The 21625-nt window shown below is 32.7% G+C and overlaps 1 protein-coding gene across 17 annotated transcripts in view; it reads right to left on the bottom strand.

Annotated features, from left to right (window-relative positions):
• Nucleotides 1-21625, bottom strand: part of LOC127730896 (fibroblast growth factor receptor 3-like) — a 56708-nt gene that overhangs the window by 23356 nt on the left and 11727 nt on the right. For 12 of the 17 annotated variants that reach the window (XR_007995348.1, XR_007995350.1, XR_007995355.1 and 9 more), the window contains exons 1-4: nt 19188-19539; nt 13313-13361; nt 7623-7783; nt 76-96 (exon numbers count right to left, since the gene is read on the bottom strand). Coding sequence is in view for 5 of the 17 variants with exons in the window: in XM_052239504.1 (XP_052095464.1) it covers nt 76-96; nt 7623-7701 (100 nt within the window). In the remaining 12 variants the exon portion in view is untranslated. Of the gene's footprint in view, nt 1-75; nt 97-7622; nt 7784-13312; nt 13362-17928; nt 17978-19187; nt 19540-21625 lie in introns of those variants that run through there. The other 5 variants (XM_052239504.1, XM_052239503.1, XM_052239502.1 and 2 more) reach the window with 5 other exon arrangements.

The raw sequence follows: 21625 nt of genomic DNA, 5'->3' as shown, positions 1-21625 counted from the left end.
ATGACAACAGTAAGCTAAAAAATAAGACATATAACAGCCCACATAAAAGCTGCTGCACACAGATCATACAATTACCTTCATTTTCATGCTTTTCATCTGTAAATGTTTATAAAAACTGATTCATTTCTATGACAATTTATACAAAAGCACACAATCAGTTCAAATTGGTTAAACTATACATGTTGTAGTTCAAAAAGTGTGTTTACCCTAAAAATTACAAAAAAAACTAGTCTTTGTGTGTTCCCTACTTTAGAAAACAAACAAATCTAAAATAATAAAGATTGTAAATAGAAATTGTATAGTGTTCTCTAACATGCAATATCCAACCTAAGTTTTCCAATAAATACTATCAATTTTGACTTATCTTTTGAGAACAGGCTTTTAAAAATCAATTTTGTTATTTACCAATTTTCTAAAACATGGATGATATATAGTCTGCTATAAACTGCAGAAAAAAGCTGGCATTTCACAGTTCATTATCACCCTATATCAAACTGATTAAAGCATTTAATAACAGGTATTATATAGTTTAATTATATTAAAAGCCACACATAATGAAGAATTACATTGTTCTTGATTTAGAAAATAAAATGTCATAAATTTGGTTTCCATGGGAATTCAATTTGCTTCCAAATTAGTATGGATATTTGGAGAAATATTTTTTAATTTAAAGGATTTTTTCATACAAAATTTAATTAAGTTGTATAATCACATTTTATAAATGAGTTTTCCAGGTTCAGTCGTTTAGAAAATTAAGTTATATGAAGAATGTTCATTGAATATCTATCTCCAATCCCCAACAGATCCAATCTACCTACAAAAACAATTACATATGGAATTGACCAACTAGGGATTTTAACTATAAAAATTATGCTTTTACAAAAAATGTGTTAAATTATTATTAAGGTGACTCTCTCATGATTGATCAGTTAGACTAGGGTTCTGAAGAACTTGGAGGACTCTTGGATTAATTCTATGTTGTCTGAAGTACCAATCTGATTACTGAGATCTTAAGGGGTATACATCAATAAGACAGCAACCCAATAACTCAAATTCATGTTTCCTGTGTAATAACATTTCTCTGTTTTGTCATTAGTTATTTCTAGGTCACAAGACAACACAAACAACTGTATTGCTGCCTGACCTCTACCAATAAACAAACAAAGAGAAACAAAACAAATAAATAAACCTTCAACATCTTATGATATAAACACATTAGGAGGTCCCAGACAGGGATTATTTAGGCAAACACTCCAATGTGCATATCTCATTAAAATTCTACTATCAATTGTTTTCATAACACAGTATGCATGTGTGTGCAACTGTTGCATAAAATCAAATGCATATGTTAAAGTAGTGAAGAAATCTGCATTAAGAAATGCAAGGTATGATAGTAGTTGTTCTTATCATGAAACACATAGGTTGTAGAATCAAACTGTGACGAATTTAACAGAAGACATTTATCAAGGCTTTTACATGCACATCTGGCAACATTTAATGCAAGATTTATCAGTAAAGTAGTGTTGATGCAGTCAGCAGGGCCCTTTATACAACAGCGTTTTTAAGCTTTTAATGAATATTGCACAATGAAATTTTAATTTAAAAAACATGGTGTGCTGTCCCATTAATGCTTATATCTTGAGAGTTAAACCATTGTGTATACATATACAAAGTGTTTTCCCTACCAAGAAAAGCTGAATTCTAGCTGTAACCTTTCTCTATACTTGGTTTGGGAAATGATGGTTTACAACTCAAATAAATATTAAGGTATTCATTTTACTATTTTGATAAAGGTTAAAACATTTTAAAAATATTTGGTGAGGAATGCATGTATGCTAAAAATGAGGACTACACAATGAACATAATTATCAGACCCTTAAAGGCAAACTAGCATACTCTCCCCCCTCCCCCCCCCCCCCCCCCCCAAAAAAAAAGAACTATCAGACTCAAAGAAGGCATGCATAAATAGACCCCACAAAAAAGCCCAAAGTACAGAGACCGTATAGCGGGTTATTTTCGCGGGTGTAAAATTTCGCGATTTTCATTGAATAAGGTAAATGAAATATTTTGGTGATTATTATTTTGGCGGATTCAAAACTTTTCTCAATACCTTTGCATGTGCACTTTTAAATTGTGGAATTTATTTTGGCGATTTTGTTCCATCCGCGAAATAAAGCGAAAATAACCCGCTATACGGTATATCAGACTCGAGGAAGGTAGGCTATCTTTAAGCCCAGATTCAAGGAGGGCAAGTTATCTTTAAACCCAAAGAACAAACTATCAGATTCAAGGATTGATATATTCATTGTACTATTGACTATATGGTGGCAGCCAGTTTTTATTGGTGAAGTAAGCTGGAGTTGCTAGAGATAACAACAAATCTTCAGCAGGAAAAATGGCAATCCAACGCACTGCCAGGTGTGGGGTTCCAACTCATAACCTCAGTATTGACAGGTTATAGTGATACAGTAGATGAACTAATTAGACCATTCCTCCACCTAGGCCCCTAAATTCATAGAAGATAAGCTTATCTATAAACAGAAAGAACAGAACAGAAAAAGACTGAAATATGGAAACCCAGACACACTTCTGGACTTTTCTAGATAAACACTAAAAACATCATCTCTTTTTATAATATTCAGCATGAATGCTGACAAACTGACCTTAATGAAATGAGATATGAAGAGTTTGATTAATATATCAGAATGTATTGTTACTGGTTTTAATTTGGAAAGGGGGTGAAAGGATTTTTACTCACTCTGTGTCAATATACAGTACCATCTGAAGTAAACAACCATTTCAGGCTATATAAAATCAATTGTTTACTTTTTTACCCAACATGTTTGGTACTACATATCCTCATTGTGTTTGGTAATAACATCAGAAATATTTTTTTTTTTTTTATAGTGTTCAACAATTCAACTCTTGATTTGTGGGATGATGAACATTTTATAAAAAAAGAATCTTCACACATTTTCTTTCAGAATGATTCTATCTAGTATATATCATTTATTGTTAGTCAACAGAGTCTGGCAACAGATCTACATAAAACAAAAGAGGATTCCCAAAGGGTAAAAAACATTAATGGTCAGGAAATACAATACAGAAAAACAATTGAAAACTACACTTTTGAAGTTAAAAGGATTATTTTCTCTGAACAATAATCAAATTGATGAAATTTGTTTTGCCCATTAGATTGAAAGGAACTTAATTATTGAAGTATTTTCCACACTAAACACATAAGTTTATAAATCAGATCTCGACAATAGGCTGTTCAAATAACAGCAAACCAGGTTATTCTTACATTTATAAGTGTCATCATGACCTCATTTTGTCATGTGAAACTACATATATAATTTGAAAAGGACTGATCAAGCATCTCAAGTTATCACGTAAAATCTAAAATGACATCAAGTCATTTTCCATTCAATCAAGGACCATAACCTCTAATTGGCACAAGTGAAAATCATCAATATCCAACTTGACCTTTATTATGAAATGAAAAAAAAAAATGAAATTAAAAACCATTGGTTAAATGGTTATCGAAAGGAAAATAAAGTGTTATTTCCCAATTAATTACACCTTATAAAGAATGCCTGATTTTGATTGGTTGTTAGCCACTGTATTTTTCGCATATTCTAACATTTTTTCCTCATTTCAAACGAATTTGCCTGTTTTTTCACCACTGCCGGTGAATTTGCCTCAAATTCCCCTCTCTGCCGTGGTATTTGCCATTTTGGATATTCCTTTTTTACCCTCGCGAGCCTGTTCCCGCCAAAATTATTCGGAACCTTTCTCACTTTATCCAGCCAACATGGTTAAGCACTATTGATTGAGTTAAACCGAAAACTGTCAGAAATATACATATAAAGAGGGGAAAAAAATGTCTATACAAATGAACGATTTAATAATCGAATAACAATGACGTTTACACATAAATATACCATGACGTTACAAAAAGACAGCACTAACATATAAGTACATGTATAATTCCCGCGGTACTACGATTTCCATTCACATGTACAGACAGTTTCAATCAAAATCTATTCGGTGTAATTAAACAGATCTATCATGTTATGGAGGGGTATTTGCGAAAAATACCAGTCTTGGGACCAAATTTTCCTCGCCTAGTGGCTTGGGAAATTTCACTGTCCCTTGACTGGTATTTTTAGCAAATACCCCTCCATAACATGATATATCTGTTCACAATCAAGGGATATAACCTATGAACAATAAAAGCATCAAACTGTCAATATTGAACTTGACCTTTATTTTATCAAGGAGGTTGTATGAGAAGGAGAGTGCACACTCTACTTGATATAAAATTAAATAAGAATCCCCAGGATAACAATTCGATCAGATGAAAATGATGAAAATATAAAGATACCGACATGTTTATCACCAACTTGATATGACCCTCTAATGTACCAGGCTGTTACCGGGAACAGTCCGTGTGATTAAGAAAATTGCTACTGTCACATGATTGTAATCTATGACTGGGTTATTAAAATACAGGTGTAATTATCGTAACAATTCAATTTACAGGTGTTAATACTGTGCAAAAGCATTTTAACGGAAAATTCTAAAGTGTATCGTCTAACTACGGTTGAAAACGACCAAGAAATGACAAAGTTTTTACGACCCCAAAACATCTATGATACAAACCCGGTGATCCGGTGTGTATTTTGTTATAGCCTGGGACCCTGGCCAAACCTCCACTTCACGTAAGTACATGTAAGTCGATTTATCCATGGAAGTATTATATTGACTTGATATTACTTCCATGATTGATCACAGGCGTATTTTGTAATATCTTGGTCGGTTTATAACACTTCGGGTGTTTCCGTTCTTACTCAGATGTGTTATCAGGACAAAGTCTACCTCTGCAACCGAATCGATCTCAACTAATTAACACCCACTTACCGAAAAGGCGGTATCATTTTATGTGTAATTATCTTCTTTCGTGCACTCTCCTTCTCATACAATCTCCTTGATTTTATCATAAGGAACAACATATTCAAAAAATTTGAAAGCATTGGTTGAAGAGTTCTCAAGTCATAATTGCATGGAAACAACTAAGTGTGCCTTTTTCCATAAAATCAGGGACCATTTCAATCACTAACAAGAGGCTGTCAGAGTGACAGCAAACCAGATTTTCCTGCATGAAAATGATATTTGCAAAACTGGACCCCCAAACAGGATCAAGTAAAAATTAAACATCAATACACCCAACAAAAATAAAATACCACATAACAACTGTAACATCTACCTTCAAAACACACATGACTTAAAAAAAATAGTTATAAAGAAATTTTTGACAACTCCTGACTAAAATCAATTGAACAGATACAATCATTGATAGACTATCTATCCATATACTTATTAATTACACCATTTCTGTTCAAAGGGAAATAACTCAAAATAAAATAAATCATATAATAAATATCACTTTTCGCTACTGAAAGGTCTACAACTCAACAACGAGAAAAGCTAAAATCGTGAAAATTGAACTTGACCTTCATTTTGTCACAGGAAACAATGTATCTAAATTTGAAAAGATTTCGTCAAAGCAATTTTCATGTTAATGAACGGACACTGTTTGGCGGCTGCCCGCCTGCCATACATCCCCAAATCAATAACTGATTTTTCCTTTGAAAATCCGGCTAAAAATGGATTTTCTGCCAGAAAACCTACTTAAAATTTATAGACTTTCTAAATCTTTCCAGCTAGGCTAGGTTCTGGATAAAGAGGAATTATGTTTTCCTATACTTTTTACTAACCTTATTTCTGATTGATATATAAAGTTTCATTTTTCTTATGCTAAACAATGTAGGATCATATCAATTTTCATGGAAATACATTTAAGTGACCCAATTAGCTTCACACCTAATTTTAACTCCCACTTTACATGTACATAAAATTTCTTCTGGAACATTCTAACTTACATTTAAAGCATATCTTGACCCACAGAAATAGAAAGTGCATGACCTTTTTGTGTCACTCTAAAGTATAAATAGTAGAGTTTATAGTATACATCTTTTGAATTTTCCCCCTATAAATTTGATATAAATCAGATTTTTTTTTTGCGGTCGTATAAAAACCTATTGCCCCCTTATCTATCCTCTCTAATATCTACCTTACAGTTACCTCAGAACAGATGCTGAGTTTCTTGTCTTTAGGATGATAGATATTTCTACAACATTAACACTTGATCCATACTCAGTCATAATTTACATAAGTAATAAACAAACAACAGGGCTTGTATATTTCAATCATATACAAGGAGGCAGACCTTGCAGATGTGAAACATTAATGGGTACAACATTCTGGAGGGCAGAGACCCTCTCAATGAAAAGTCAATTATCAGCTGTACCAAAAAATGAAGCAGTTGTCCCTTCAATTAATTTTTTCTTCACAACAGCTTTAATTTGGCTTTAATTATTGAACTAGAACAAAGTATACCTCTATAAGGCCTTTGCATCCCAAATAAAAATATTCAAACAATTCACTAACATGACTATGTTGTTGGGTTACAATATTTTTCTATATTTGAATTCAAGTTTATTACATGAACTATTTATACAATGTATATAAGTATACAATGCTAGTAACTATATATTTTTTACAGTTTAGAATTTTGTTAACAAATTTTGTAGACAATGTGGACATTGTGCCTAGTTTACATATAACACAAAATAAATGTAGTTAAAGAACTTGAAATTGGTTATATGATTTGAATTTATATTCAATTGAGGATTTCTTGCTTTTGTGCAATACACTGTGCTGTTGCACAATACTTAGTAAATCTGTTTTCAGACTATATACAAAGAATTAGCAAAATAAATTGTGACCCCAAAAAAATATAACGTTTGAAGAAATTTTCTTTTCGTACAATAAGGTACAATTTAAGAGACATCAGTACACATAAACACAAGTTATTGTCTGAAAACTAGAAAAATATTTGTTTTAGACCCTTTTTAGCCCCTAATTCCTGAATGGTTTGGGCAATTACCCCATGAATCCCAACCTTCTACTTGTGGTATTGAACCTTGTGGTACAATTTCAGAGCAATCAAAATACTTATACACAAGTTATTGTCCTGAAACTAGAAAAATGCTTGTTTTGGGCACCTTTTTGGCCCCCTAATTTCCTAAACGGTTGGGACCATCACCCCCAAAAACAATCCCAACCTTCCTTTTGTGGTATTGAACCTTTTGTTTAATTTCATAGAGATCCATACACTTAAACTAAAGTTATTGTCTGAAAACCAAATGTCTTCGGACGACAACAACGCTGACGACGACGTGATAGCATTATATGACCCCAAAATATTTTTGCGGTCGTATAAAAATTGATGTCTGATTTTTCACTAATCTTTCTGTAATACTAGAATAAAATAAAATCCTAACATTTATATAATGAAACACCTGAAAATAATATCATGTAAATGCCAAATCTTAATTTAGAACCAAGATAGTCATATGTTACAACACAAATTATATTTTGGCACAAAACCAATCATATTTTTTTTAAGTTTGTCTGTTTGCATTGATAATTGGATATATATCTCACCTCATAAAAACTAAAAAGTAAAACATTCACAGAAAGTTTGTCTCACTTACGCTTTTGTGATAAAATTCCTGTCCAACTAATTATTACCATCAAAGAAAACAAGTATAGATCAGATAACTTCAGATCCATGTTGGAATGCCTGTACTGGTATCCTGTTGATGTTAGAGCTGGCTATAAAACTACCATTGGTGTTCTTATGGAATAATTGTACCTGCAAACATCAGTGAAAACATGTTATTTACAAATTGTTTGTTCTTTCTGAAAATAATTTTTTCTGCTGAAGTTAGTGCTATATAAAAATATTCTAACTGAAGTTAGTGCTATATAAAAATATTCTAAGAAAGATGTGTCCAAGAAAGATTTTTATTGGTTCTAATTCATTTTTCCTTACATAATCATCAAGTTCTATATTCTGTAACTTGAGCCTTAGTGAATTTCACAGTTTGTTCTGTGCTGTTACATCATTGTCCCAGGTTATGGAGAGAGTAAGCCCTGACATATTGTTTAAGTGCCTGTCCCCTGACAGGAGTCTGTAATTCAGTGGTTGTCTTTTGATGTTGCAGTATATGTTTTTCATTAAATTTTTTCCCCATAAATCAGGCTGTTGGTTTTCTCTTTGGAACTGTTTCACAATTTGTTCATGTTGGTGCCTTTCACAGCCAACAAATTATACTGTTCAGATTTTTATTATTTTGAATGCCTTACAGTGAGCTATGGTCATTTACATCCTCATATTTTGGTCTTCATGGATAGTTGTCTCATTGACAATCATTAAACAACTAAAAAAAATTCTTTAGTCTTATACTCTAAGGTAAGGTCCATCAAAAGATAGCACATCTACAGGGTCCTGTTCAGGCTTTTACCATAGGCAGTCTCATACTTCAATGTAAGGTCCATTAAAAGATCACACATCTACAGATCATTGTTCAGACTTTTACATTATTGCTAAAGTCTCATTATTCAATGTAAGGTCCATTAAAAGATCACACATCTACAGATCATTGTTCAGACTGTTTCAATTGCTAAAGTCTCATTATTCAATGTAAGGTCCATTAAAAGACCACACATCTACAGGTCATTGTTCAGACTGTTACAATTGCTAAAGTCTCATTATTCAATGTAAGGTCCATTAAAAGACCACACATTAACAGGTCATTGTTCAGACTGTTACAATTGCTGAAGTCTCATTATTCAATGTAAGGTCCATTAAAAGACCACACATTAACAGGTCATTGTTCAGACTTTTACAATTGCTAAAGTCTCATTATTCAATGTAAGGTATTTAAAAGACCACACATCTACAGGTCATTGTTCAGACTGTTACAATTGCTAAAGTCTCATTATTCAATGCAAGGTCCATTAAAAGACCACACATTAACAGGTCATTGTTCAGACTGTTACAATTGCTAAAGTCTCATTATTCAATGCAAGGTCCATTAAAAGATCACACATCTACAGTTCATTTTTTGGACATCTACAATCAGCAAAGTCTCATACTTCAAGGTCAGTTTCCACCAAAACAGACTACTACAGACCATCACAGAGCTTGTTTTGGTTTTGGCTTGATGTTAAATTTGGATATGAAAGGTAGTAGTGACTGTCATGTTGAAATAGTTTTTCAAACAGCTGGAACCTTTTTTAGAACTTTGCCAGTAATTTACAATATTTACATGATAAAAGTTGGACAATCCCACAACATTAAACTTTGATGAAGTTCAATACCTGGCTAAGTTCCATGATACAAACTTATCTTTATGTACAACCAAGCACAGACTTTATGGAATTTCAATATTTTCCCCAAGTCAGTAGTAATCAGATTGGCACTTTAAACAAGGGAGATAGCAATTAGAACACTGTTTTAGATTTCTAGGAAATTTGCCAGTATTATTTATGATTTTTTTCAGTGTAAAACTTCCTCCATAGCACACCTTCCAAATGCCAACCAAAAAGTAATTATTGCTTTATATGGTGTCATTCTGCTAGGAGTTGTTATAACTTATTGATTGTTTTATTTGTTCATGTAAAAGGCAATTTATCCCTAATTATATAAACAAAATTCATCTGATCAAATTTCTCATCAATAGTTAAAAGATTTACTTCCTACATTTATTTTAAAATACTTGGGACAAAATAGGCTAAAATTTTGCATTTTTATAAAACTTCAAATCCTTAAATAACACTGAAAAAACAAGGTTATTATCCTAGCATATTTTAAATCAAAAGTTCCAAAAATGTAAACTTAAAGTCAGATTAAATGCAAATTTAAAATGTTGTGTTAATCGTTTGAATATTTCATAAAACATTTATCCAACCCACACATATCTAGTTTATGTACATACAATTTATTGATAATTGCTTATCTTCGGGACTAAAAATACGAAATGGCCAATCCAATTTACAAGTTAGCAGTCAAGCAGATAAGGCAAATAGCCTCCTCAACAAATAAACAAAATAACACTTATTTTTACAGAATACCAGATTCCAGTAAATTTAAAGGACCAAATCACAGACAGAATTAATTCAAAATTATACAGATTCAAAGCATCCTTAAATTAACACATGAATTATTTTATTCCCAAATGATCAAATGCATGACTTAAAACTTCCAAAAATAATATATGTGACATTATATAGGCATTACACTATTCCCAGATAATAAACAGATAAACTCCCTGCATTAAAAATTTGAAAAATGGATTGCACCAGACCAGGCAGACTGTTCCCAAAAGAAAGTACTGAATGGTGGATGGATAGGGTTTGTAGCTAAATGATATTTCTATAACTGGTGACGATAAATGCAAAGTCAATGCTGGAAGTACTCTGCATTAATTCAAAGTATATTTAACAAAAGTTGTACTTTTAATCCTCTAGTTTATAATGTATATTTCCTAAAAAGTTGTATTGTGGTCAGTGATCAATCTGATCTGAAATTTAAATGGATGAAATCTAACTAATTAAGCAAGTTAGAAATCCCTTAAGCTTTCAAAATTACATAAAGTACACATTAAAAGTTTCCCCAGATATTATTCTTATATTGAAGACAAAGACTGGCAGATGTACATTTCAGATGCCAGGGGGTAATCTGCTCATGTCATCTCCTTATCATATACATGATCAACTGGACATAGGCCAAATAATGTGGTGTTGATGTATCTTTAATTAATTGTAACAAAAAGGTAGAAGGATCAAAGAAAAAAATAACTTGTCTTACTTTCAATTATATTCTACTTAAACTTTGGTCAAATTTCTAAACACCATAATTTGTTTCATATCAAAATATAGATAGTGATTCTATTGGACTTAATATTTCAATATATATCCAAGTTTTTTAGTTTATTATTTCCTGATCCATGAAGAACCAAGTTTATGTTTATATCAAAAATTCATAATACTGCAATATAGGTTTAACCACAATGTTCTTGAGTTAATCAATGAGTAAACTGGACCTATTCACTCACATCTTAAGTTTGTGGGTAACCACAATGTCATGGAGTTAATCAATGAGTAAACCTGACCTATTCACTCACATCTTATGTTTGTGGGTAACCACAATGTCATGGAGTTAATCAATGAGTAAACCTGACCTATTCACTCACATCTTATGTTTGTGGGTAACCACAATGTCATGGAGTTAATCAATGAGTAAACCTGACCTATTCACTCACATCTTATGTTTGTGGGTAACCACAATGTCATGGAGTTAATCAATGAGTAAACCTGACCTATTCACTCACATCTTATGTTTGTGGGTAACCACAATGTCATGGAGTTAATCAATGAGTAAACCTGACCTATTCACTCACATCTTATGTTTGTGGGTAAGGTGGTAATAACATCAACAAATACTTTCTGGTATTGTATCTTAAACAACCATCCTCTGTAAGTGATGTTATATGTTATCAAGGTCTAATATGAGTTGCCACAATGTTTATATTGGGTTTGAAAGTTGTCTATGTAAAAAATAAACTTCTCAAAGATTCAATCAACAGGAAGTGCATGTAGCCAGTCACAGTAAAATATTACTAATTATGTTTATCAAATAATAATCATACAAAAGTGCATTTATATCATGGTAGCCTACTATAACAAAAAGTTTACTTAACACTTGAAAAACGTACGGTAAAGATTTCCTTCACGGAGACATGAATGAGGAGAGGGGTCTCATATTACATCTCAATCACATGAATGAGGAGAGAGGGGTCTCATATTACATCTCAATCACATGAATGAGGAGAGAGGGGTCTCATATTACATCTCAATCACATGAATGAGGAGAGAGGGGTCTCATATTACATCTCAATCACATGAATGAGGAGAGAGGGGTCTCATATTACATCTCAATCACATGAATGAGGAGAGAGGGGTCTCATATTACATCTCAATCACATGAATGAGGACAGAGGGGTCTCATATTACATCTCAATCACATGAATGAGGAGAGAGGGGTCTCATATTACATCTAAATCACATGAATGAGGAGAGGGGTCTCATATTACATCTCAATCACATGAATGAGGAGAGAGGGGTCTCATATTAGATCTCAATCACATGAATGAGGAGAGCATACTACATCTCAATCACATGAATGAGGAGAGAGGGGTCTCATATTACATCTCAATCACATGAATGAGGAGAGGGGTCTCATATTACATCTCAATCACATGAATGAGGAGAGAGGGGTCTCATATTACATCTCAATCACATGAATGAGGGGAGAGGGGTCTCATATTACATCTCAATCACATGAATGAGAGAGGGGTCTCATATTACATCTCAATCACATGAATGAGGAGAGAGGGGTCTCATATTACATCTCAATCACATGAATGAGGAGAGAGGGGTCTCCTATTACATCTCAATCACATGAATGAGGAGAGGGGTCTCATATTACATCTCAATCACATGAATGAGGAGAGAGGGGTCTCATATTACATCTCAATCACATGAATGAGGAGAGAGGGGTCTCATATTACATCTCAATCACATGAATGAGGAGAGAGGGGTCTCATATTACATCTCAATCACATGAATGAGGACAGAGGGGTCTCATATTACATCTCAATCACATGAATGAGGAGAGGGGTCTCATATTACATCTCAATCACATGAATGAGGAGAGAGGGGTCTCATATTACATCTCAATCACATGAATGAGGAGAGCATATTACATCTCAATCACATGAATGAGGAGAGAGGGGTCTCATATTACATCTCAATCACATGAATGAGGAGAGGGGTCTCATATTACATCTCAATCTTCTTTTTTATGTTCGTTAACTTTTGTCATGATATTGATTTTTGGTTTAAAATAAGCCCTAAAAGGTCTTAATTTCCTCTTGTGATAATTTGTTTGACAATTCATTATCCTATGGGACTTGTATGAGCTCACTGTTGAATGTTGTAGTGACCTGTAGTTGCTTACATCCTTCTCCTTAAATCTTTGGTGGATAGCTGTTGTATTGGCATTCATACCACATCTCCTTACTTTTATGATAATCTTTTGTGGATAGTTGTCTTATTGCCATTTATACCACATTTCCTTATGTATGTAAAAATCTTTGGTAGTTTGTGGGTAGCTGTATTATTGGCATTTTTATACCACAATTCCTTATTTTTGTAATAATCTTTGGTGGATAGTTGTTGTATTGGCATTCATACCACATATCCTAATTTTTTTAGAATGGGAGATAACTCTAGTATCAAAAGAACAAACATCTGACAAATTATCATTGAAACTCACACAATTAAGATGAAATACTATCTTCTTGTGTAGCCATCTTCAAACGATTCTGTAAAGATAAATTTACAAATAAATAACAGATTAAGTGTCCAAAGTAAGGAAGTGTAATAAACTTTAATTTACAGACACACTTAAAGTCATTCTAAATTAGTCCCACTAGACATCAAAAGTAATCCTAACATCCATTCTCAAATCTACTGCTCAGCTTACACTCTATACACACCATATGTCATAATGTATTCAGCAGATAAGATGGAAATATATGTATCTATAATACAAAATAAATAAGAATCAAAATGATACATATGAAGCTTTTACATCTAAAGGCATTCAAATCGTGTTATAAACTAAATATTCATTATATCTATCCACAGATTCATAGTCACCATGCAACCTGGATGAGGAGAAACAGTAAACGAGAGTTTCACTTCAAAAAGTTGTGGACAGTTACACCATGATTTCATTAAATGTAATTTGATATTCTGCATGTATCATGCTTTATCCTAAATTAAGTCAAATTCCTGAAAGACCCTCCCAATCAAAGGCTCCTCCTAAATTATTGAAAGCTATCATATTGCCTTAGTTAAGCATGATATCTTGATTCCCATTGGACCAGCTGTTACACATGTAGCCAGGGGGAATGGGGGTTCACATGGAAACACCTTAAAACCTAAAATATTGTTATTAAAGTCAAGATTCAGATTGAAGTTTGACTATGTAAGTTTTCATAGCCCCAAATAATCCATATGAGAAATCCTGGCTACGTGCCTGAGCGGTGAACCTCAGGTGATATCTTTTCCACCCTTGCATCATACTAACTATAACAAATTATTTCATATCATACTGAATCATATGTACTCCATGAATTCCTTTATCATAAGCAATGATAAATGAAAACTTAGTCATGTAAACATTATCATGGGTAAAGGTGCTTCCATCAAAAACATGATGGTTTCTGTTATTTACTTCAATGTTAACATAAGAGATCAAACAGATAAGTTTCCATGGTAACTTATTGATGGTTAGGTTAAAGGTGTTGATTGAGTAACTAAAATAATATTCATCTTCCCTACAGACAGGGCAATCACAAAATCTGCTTCAAATCAATGTATATTTTTGTTACACTGACCTATATTAAAACATTTTCAATGTGACAGGAACCTAACATAATTGGCATATAAACCATCAAAGTCTTGTCCCCCTGGTTTCATTTAATTACAGATATCTGTAATTGATGTTTACACAACTTAAATGAAGCCAATAGTCCTTTCCAGCTCCATGATATACATTTACCTGGCTGGCCTTTCCGACTCCATGATATACATATACCTGGCTGGCCTCTCCAACTCCAGGATATGAACTGGCTAAAATGCTATGTTTTGTCAACTGAACTTCTTAATAGAACAAATAAATGGAGAATGAATGTGTCCATGGGACACAGATGATGCCCCCACTTGCATATAAAGTTATAAAAGGACATAACTCAAGAACGGTAAAAGTGACTCCACCAAAATTTGAACTTGATCTGAGTTTTGTGGTAATAACCATTGTGTATAAGTTTCATAACATTTGGTTGAGGCAAACTTAAGTTAGAGAACGGAGTCGCAGAATTTTTCCATTTAAAAAGGAGAATAACTCTAGAACAGTAAACGTGATGCCACCCAAATTCAAACTTGATCTGTGTTTTGTAGTAATAAACATTGTGTACAAGTTTTATAACATTTGGTTGAGGCAAACTAAAGTAAGAGAACGGAAACCAATTTCCGGACATATGTACATACGGACGGACGTTCAGACGAACGAGGGCAAAGTTACTGGTATGGCAAAGGAGGGAGCCAAGGTAGCCAGAACTTCACAACAAGAGTGGCAAAGTTACCGTTATGGTAAAGTTGGGAGCCAAGGTATCCAGAACTTCACATTAAGAATGGCAGTTACCTCTAAGGCAAAAGGGTAAACCAAACCACCCAAACATTCATAGCAACTGAACAGAATAGCAAAGTTACCTGCAAGTCAAAGGAATTAATCATGATACTCAAAACTTCCTCTCAACCATTGCAAAGTTATTGGTATGCTATAGGACAGAATCAAGTAAACCTTCACAAGAGTGACAAAATTAATTGTAAGGCAAAGGAATTAACAAAGATACTCAAACCTTCCTAGCAACCATTGCAAAGTTGTAAGGCAAAAGACAGAAAAAAGTCAACCAAACCTTCACATGAGTGGCAAAAATAACTTGTATGTAAAAGGACCGAACCAAGTCAACCAAACCTTCACATGAGTGGCAAAAATAACGTGTATGTCAAAGGACAGAACCAAGTCAGCCAAACCTTCACATGAGAGGTAAAAACAACCTGTATGTAAAAGGACAGAACCAAGTCAGCCAAACTTTAACATGAGTGGCAAAAATAACCTGTATGTCAAAGAAAAGAACCAAGTCACCCAAACCTTCACATGAGAGGAAAACATAGTCTGTATGGCAATGGTGTAAACCAAGATAAACAAAACTTTACAGTTTACATGAGTGGCAATTTTACCTGTGTATGGCAAAAAAGTGAACTAAGATACCAAAACCTTCATAGCAAACATTAGTGGCAAAGTAACTTTTAAGGCAAAGGACAGAACAACAACAAAGTTACCAGTATGTCAAAGGACAGAACCATGTTAACCAAACCTTCAATGAGTGGCAAATTTACCTGTATGTCAAAGGACAGAACCAAGTCAATCAAAACTTCACACGAGTGGCAAAAATAACCTGTTTGTTTGAGGAGTGAACCAAGATAAAGCAACCTTCATAGCAAACATTGCAAAGTTAACTGTATGGCAAAAGAGTGAACCAAAGTGGTGAGTATATGTACACATCCACCTCATGACAAACATATTATCAAACAATATGGTACTGAATGTCCACATGATATAGGCCTATACTTCATTTATATTTTTGCAACCAACTTCAATGCATTGTTAATTGTAAAATTGAGAATAGAAACGGGAAATGTGTTGAAGAGACAACAACCCAACCAAAGAGCAGAAAACAGCCCAAGGCCACAAATGGGTCTTCAATACAGCGAGAAAATTCTGCACCCGGAGGCAGGCTTCAGCTGGCCCCTAAACAATAATGTATACTAGTTCAGCGAAAATGGACGTCACACTAAACTCCGAAATATATAAATCAGCCAATTTTTAAAAAATATACAAGACTAACAAAGGCTAGAGGTTACTGTCAGACTTGGGACAGGCGCAAAAATGGGACAGCATCAATGTTAATTGTATATTATTTTCCCAACTTCTTTTTTATTTTTGCAATTATCTTTTTTTTTCTTCTTATTTTTTATCTAATTGCACCATCATACCAAGAAACTGCCATCTTCACATTAAGTAAGATAAATCTGGAATTGACATGTATATTTTGCAGTACATAAGTGTACCTACCAGGTTATATAATTCTCTGTAAGAATTCATTATCTATATATATAATTTTTGTGTTCATACTGACTTACACATTTACTGACTGTTTTGTTTTTTTATTTAAACAGTGAATGTTTACTTCCAATCTGATATATTAAACAACTGTCCTGTTACAATAGTTTCTGTTCCCCCTAAATGATTTAGATTTCTTGCTTATCTTACATGTGTGATCCCCTTTGCTCTAATTATTTATTTCAAGGTGGAGGAAGTTTATCTCTCCTGATAGAATGTTGATCTATTAATCATTCTCTTCATGGCTGATTTAACTTATGTATTTGGTTACACTTTGAATTACATGCGATTTACATTTCATTTTAAATATTTTCACTAAAAGGGAAGTTTGGGTAAAGAAATATTGGTGATCGAGTTTTTCCCATTCTGGAAAAGAATAACTTCACTAGTAATTGGTACTAACTGACAGAGCCATTCTCTCTAAAATGTTATAGAATCCATGCAGTATTAAGTAATTAGTATAATTAAAGGCTAAATTTTCTACTGACCATACAGCTATCACATGCCATTATTTTCCAGTGGCGGTCAACTTGTTATACATTTAGGACATTGTCCTATGAAATATCAAAGCAAACCCAGATAAAACCTTGAGGCTCAGACTGTTACCATTCTATTATCTTTTAAAATAAATATCCTTCACAGGAGAAGTGAGCAACTACACTTCCCATGAAATTTTCTAATTCATAGGTCAGTAATTCTGTCAGATGTAGAATGACATGAATGAACACTTTATCTGCAACCTAATATCAGACAAAGGCAGCTTGAATATAATCAGGCATTGCAAAAAAAGTGTTGAAAACTGAAGTTTTTCTGAGAAAAAAAAATGGGCAGGTATGGTAAAATTATGTACTTAGCATGCTTAGTGTCTTTGTCTTGTCAGAAAATATCACTCAACCAGATGGTTTATCTCTAGAATCCTTAGTCAATACGGCACCGCATAACATAAATATACAAAAAATCTCTAAATTATTGCACAGTAAGCTTTTTTTTTCCACATGAGGAGGAAGATATCTTTGAATACATTTCACATTTTGACCAAAACTAAAGGTAACACTGGGTGAAGCATTATAAAAACGTGGCATGCAAACAAGGGGAAAATTGTATATATTAAAATGGATTTTGGACCTAGTCATGCTTACCGGTATATGTTAGTTCTTTATCTCTGACAAGTTAAAAGCTACAGCAAATCTGTAAAAAGATATACCACAGGATTTTTTTGTTTTGTGGAAATTACATGCACACAAATAAATAAGAAAATAGATAAGTGAATATAAGGCTTAATTTGAAGTATCTTTAGAAACACCTCAAATGAACCTTTTTTAATATGTAGGACAAAGGTTGCTCGCATTATATTGTGAACAATGGCCGGATTAACAGATTGACAGACTAAATGACCAAAGACAGATTGAGGGGGTCAAAGGGACCTACCCCCTTTATGGAGCTACATATTTGGTTAATGCATGGACTTTTTTACTTGTTCCTCTCCTAATGTTTCCTAGTTTGGAGCCCCCTCCTTTTTTTCAAAATCCTTGATCTGCATCTGTAACTAACATAAAAGTTATCATGGAGCATTAAGTCAACAGATAATGATCCCCAGTGTGTAGTCATATAAGATATTATAGCTACATATGTCATGTATTCACAATAAACAGAAATTACCATGAAACAGATTTCAGAGAGTCAGCTGCCAGAGATGGCTACAATGTATGAACAGTGTCATTATTTGACACTCTAAATCATTCTTAAACAGATAATTCTGGCACTTATCAATTTTATGTGACAAAATTCTACCTATTGTCAAGCAAAATAGACTTGTTAAGCCATTGACTGCTATCTGAATTACCAATTCTACAAAAGGAGGTTAAATCTAGACTACAGGGTAAATTTGTACAGTCATTGTTATAGATTACACTGACATGTGTTGATTATAACCAGACTTTAAGAAAGGACACTACAATCTAATTATCTTAAAGTCCATTAAAACTAATGTCAACCAATAAGTCTTGTGTTTCCCCATATAAACACATGTGTTTATTTCAATTATCTAATTTTGATGTCATGGCAGGTATAGTTACTCTCTTTCCATGTTTAAATAACTTTATCATATGGCATGTAAGTAATTTCTGCCCAAATAGCTGATGACCAAAAGTAAAAGTACAAATATATCCCCTGCCTCAGTTCGATACTATTCTAAATATTGTCACTTAGAGACATGCCTTAAATGTGTATTCTAATCTTATGAATATTTACACAAGTTATAATGACCAACTAGTGTTTATCATTATTATTAACAGAAAAAAATAATTATTCCTTTATCTAATTGCATTTTTTTTTTTTAAATTCTTGTATATAACCAGATAAGATTCTATAATTGTTTATAAAGAATAAAAGTACTTACTTTCGATCATGTAACTAGATTTATTTTCTTCTGTTCAAGAAAATCTTAATCCATTAACTGTTTATATCATCCTAGAAATGAAGATTAATCCAGATGTTAAAATTCACACTTGAACCAATCAATCTCTTTCTCTTCTTTGTTAGAAGATTGGCAGAATTAACTAATAATATTTCCTGTAGTGAAAAAAAAATCTATTTTTCTTCTCTTTGACAAAATAATGTAACAGTAACAGTTTTCCTTTGCTATAAAGGGTGTATAAATATTTGTGTGAAAAATCTGCAAACAAATATTGACCCTGGAAGAAACCAAACTAACTTGATTAATGAACTGTTTACCTAACTGTGGAAAAATACCCACAAATCTTTGTGTGTATGCATCATTCCAAAATCTTTAGAGTGCAGTTGCCATAGAAACTGATTACAAGGTACTCTACACACAATGATTGATGCTAACCTGCTGTGATTTTTGAAGTTTTATCAATTTGTGATAATTTGCCTAATCCCCTTGACCTGGCTTGACCTTTACTGATAATCAATGATAGAATTTTTTTGTCTCTAAAAGTTCTTAAAAATAATGAATTCATAATACAAGAAACCCAATATCAATTAAAAATCAATATAGTTTTCATTCATTTCAGTGACAAAAGATCACCCTTTTTTAGTTCACATGATAGCTGTTTTTATTCATACCAAATGAAATGTATTTTCTTGTAAATATGCCCTATACTGTGATGAATATTAATTTTATAAAACATTTATTGATATAGATACCGTATTACACATAACTAGGAAAGAGCTTATTTATTATTTAAATAAGAAATTTGACAAAACACTTACTGGTCTTTTTTTCTGTTTTCACAAAAGAAATATAGTGTGTAGTTTGCATGAAAAATTACATACTGCTTACCAAAATTTAAGTCATAAAACCAAAATACAATTCCATTCCTATTTGTTCTTGATATAAGCAGATCAATGTTTAATCCTTTGTTCAAATCTTCCTACTATTTTTAAATTTGACTAGCTCTCCTCTTTTCTGACATTTGTAACAATCATCACAGTAAACAAATTACCGAATTTTTTTGGAAATATATTGTTTATTTAGTATAAGTTTTCCAATTATGACCAAAAAAGGTCATTATAGCCACACCCTTTTAAAATATAAATATATTTTCAGAGTAAAAAAATATAAGCATTGATCAGGGAATAGAGACAATTATCAAAATACAGAATCAAACCTAGCTTAATAAACAAAATATAACCTTAGCAACCTATCAGGTTTTCATCTTTTAATGACAAATCCTAGTTTTAAAGCATCTGAGGACAAGGTTAATTTGTAATGAATGTGAACCTTGTACTAGAACACAATGAGCCAGATTCTTAATGAGCTAGTTTACAAGTCAGTCCTCGTGATGGCATGTCACCTTGCTTGGTCACATTGTTCAGATTCAGTGGCAACCAGTCTTTACTCCTAAATCCTCATTGTGAAACGAAGTAGCAGCAAATACCAAATATAAAGTCTTTGGTTTGACCCCCCCCCCCCCCCCTTTAGCGTGGTTAATTAGGAGATATTAAGATTGCCAATGGGACTACTATCCACAAAATACCAAAGGACACGGATATGAATAACCACAGGTTACTGTATGACTACGAAAAAAAGAAGAAATAAAGATTTCACAAAGTTAGTTGCCAAGACAGCTATACCCACAAGGTCATTATTTGACACTACAAATTATTTTTAAACTATTAATGACTCTTTTCAATTTGTTTTGAGAAAGTTGACCATGATTGTTAACTTTTGATTTCTTGACATTACAGATAAGTACATTTTGTTATGAGTAATAATGTTCAGTGATATGCCCTTAAAAGTAGAAGAAACCTAATAAAGAAGTCTAGGAAACAAGCAATTACTGAACATATATACGTCAGTAAAATATAGAAACCAACGTATTTACTATGTAAACCTAGAATTATTACCTCAAACAGACGGTATCCGGTTAATTTTTGTAGACTAGACATTAAATTACAAATTACAACACAACAAGTTTTCTTTTACAGCAATTTTTTTGTAAGAATTTGTTATTTTTGTTACTTGTCCTGTAACGTAATTGCCACAATTTTTCTTGTAGCATCTTCCTTGAAATAAATTGGATATTTTCCTTACTTGTCTAACATAATCACTGAATGATATGTAAAGAAACAGACTAGAAATGTTCTTTCCATTTTTATAACTCAATCAGTGCTCCAGTGAAGCCAACAAAATTTCTTTCACCAGAATGGATCAAGTATTACTGTTTCACAGGCAAATTACAAGTGTTTTGGGAAACTCATTGAAAATAAATCAAACTTGATGAAGCAGAAAAATGCTGACTGCCTTTATTCTTTTATCAATGCAAAATGTCATTTATTTTAGTAAAATATATATTTACAGCATTAAAAAAG

The sequence above is a fragment of the Mytilus californianus genome, unplaced genomic scaffold (assembly GCF_021869535.1).
Source record: "Mytilus californianus isolate M0D057914Y unplaced genomic scaffold, xbMytCali1.0.p SCAF_2, whole genome shotgun sequence".
Taxonomy (NCBI): Eukaryota; Metazoa; Mollusca; class Bivalvia; order Mytilida; family Mytilidae; genus Mytilus; species Mytilus californianus.
The sequence above is the reverse complement of the archived record's forward strand: the minus strand, read 5'-3'. Positions and strand labels throughout refer to the sequence as shown.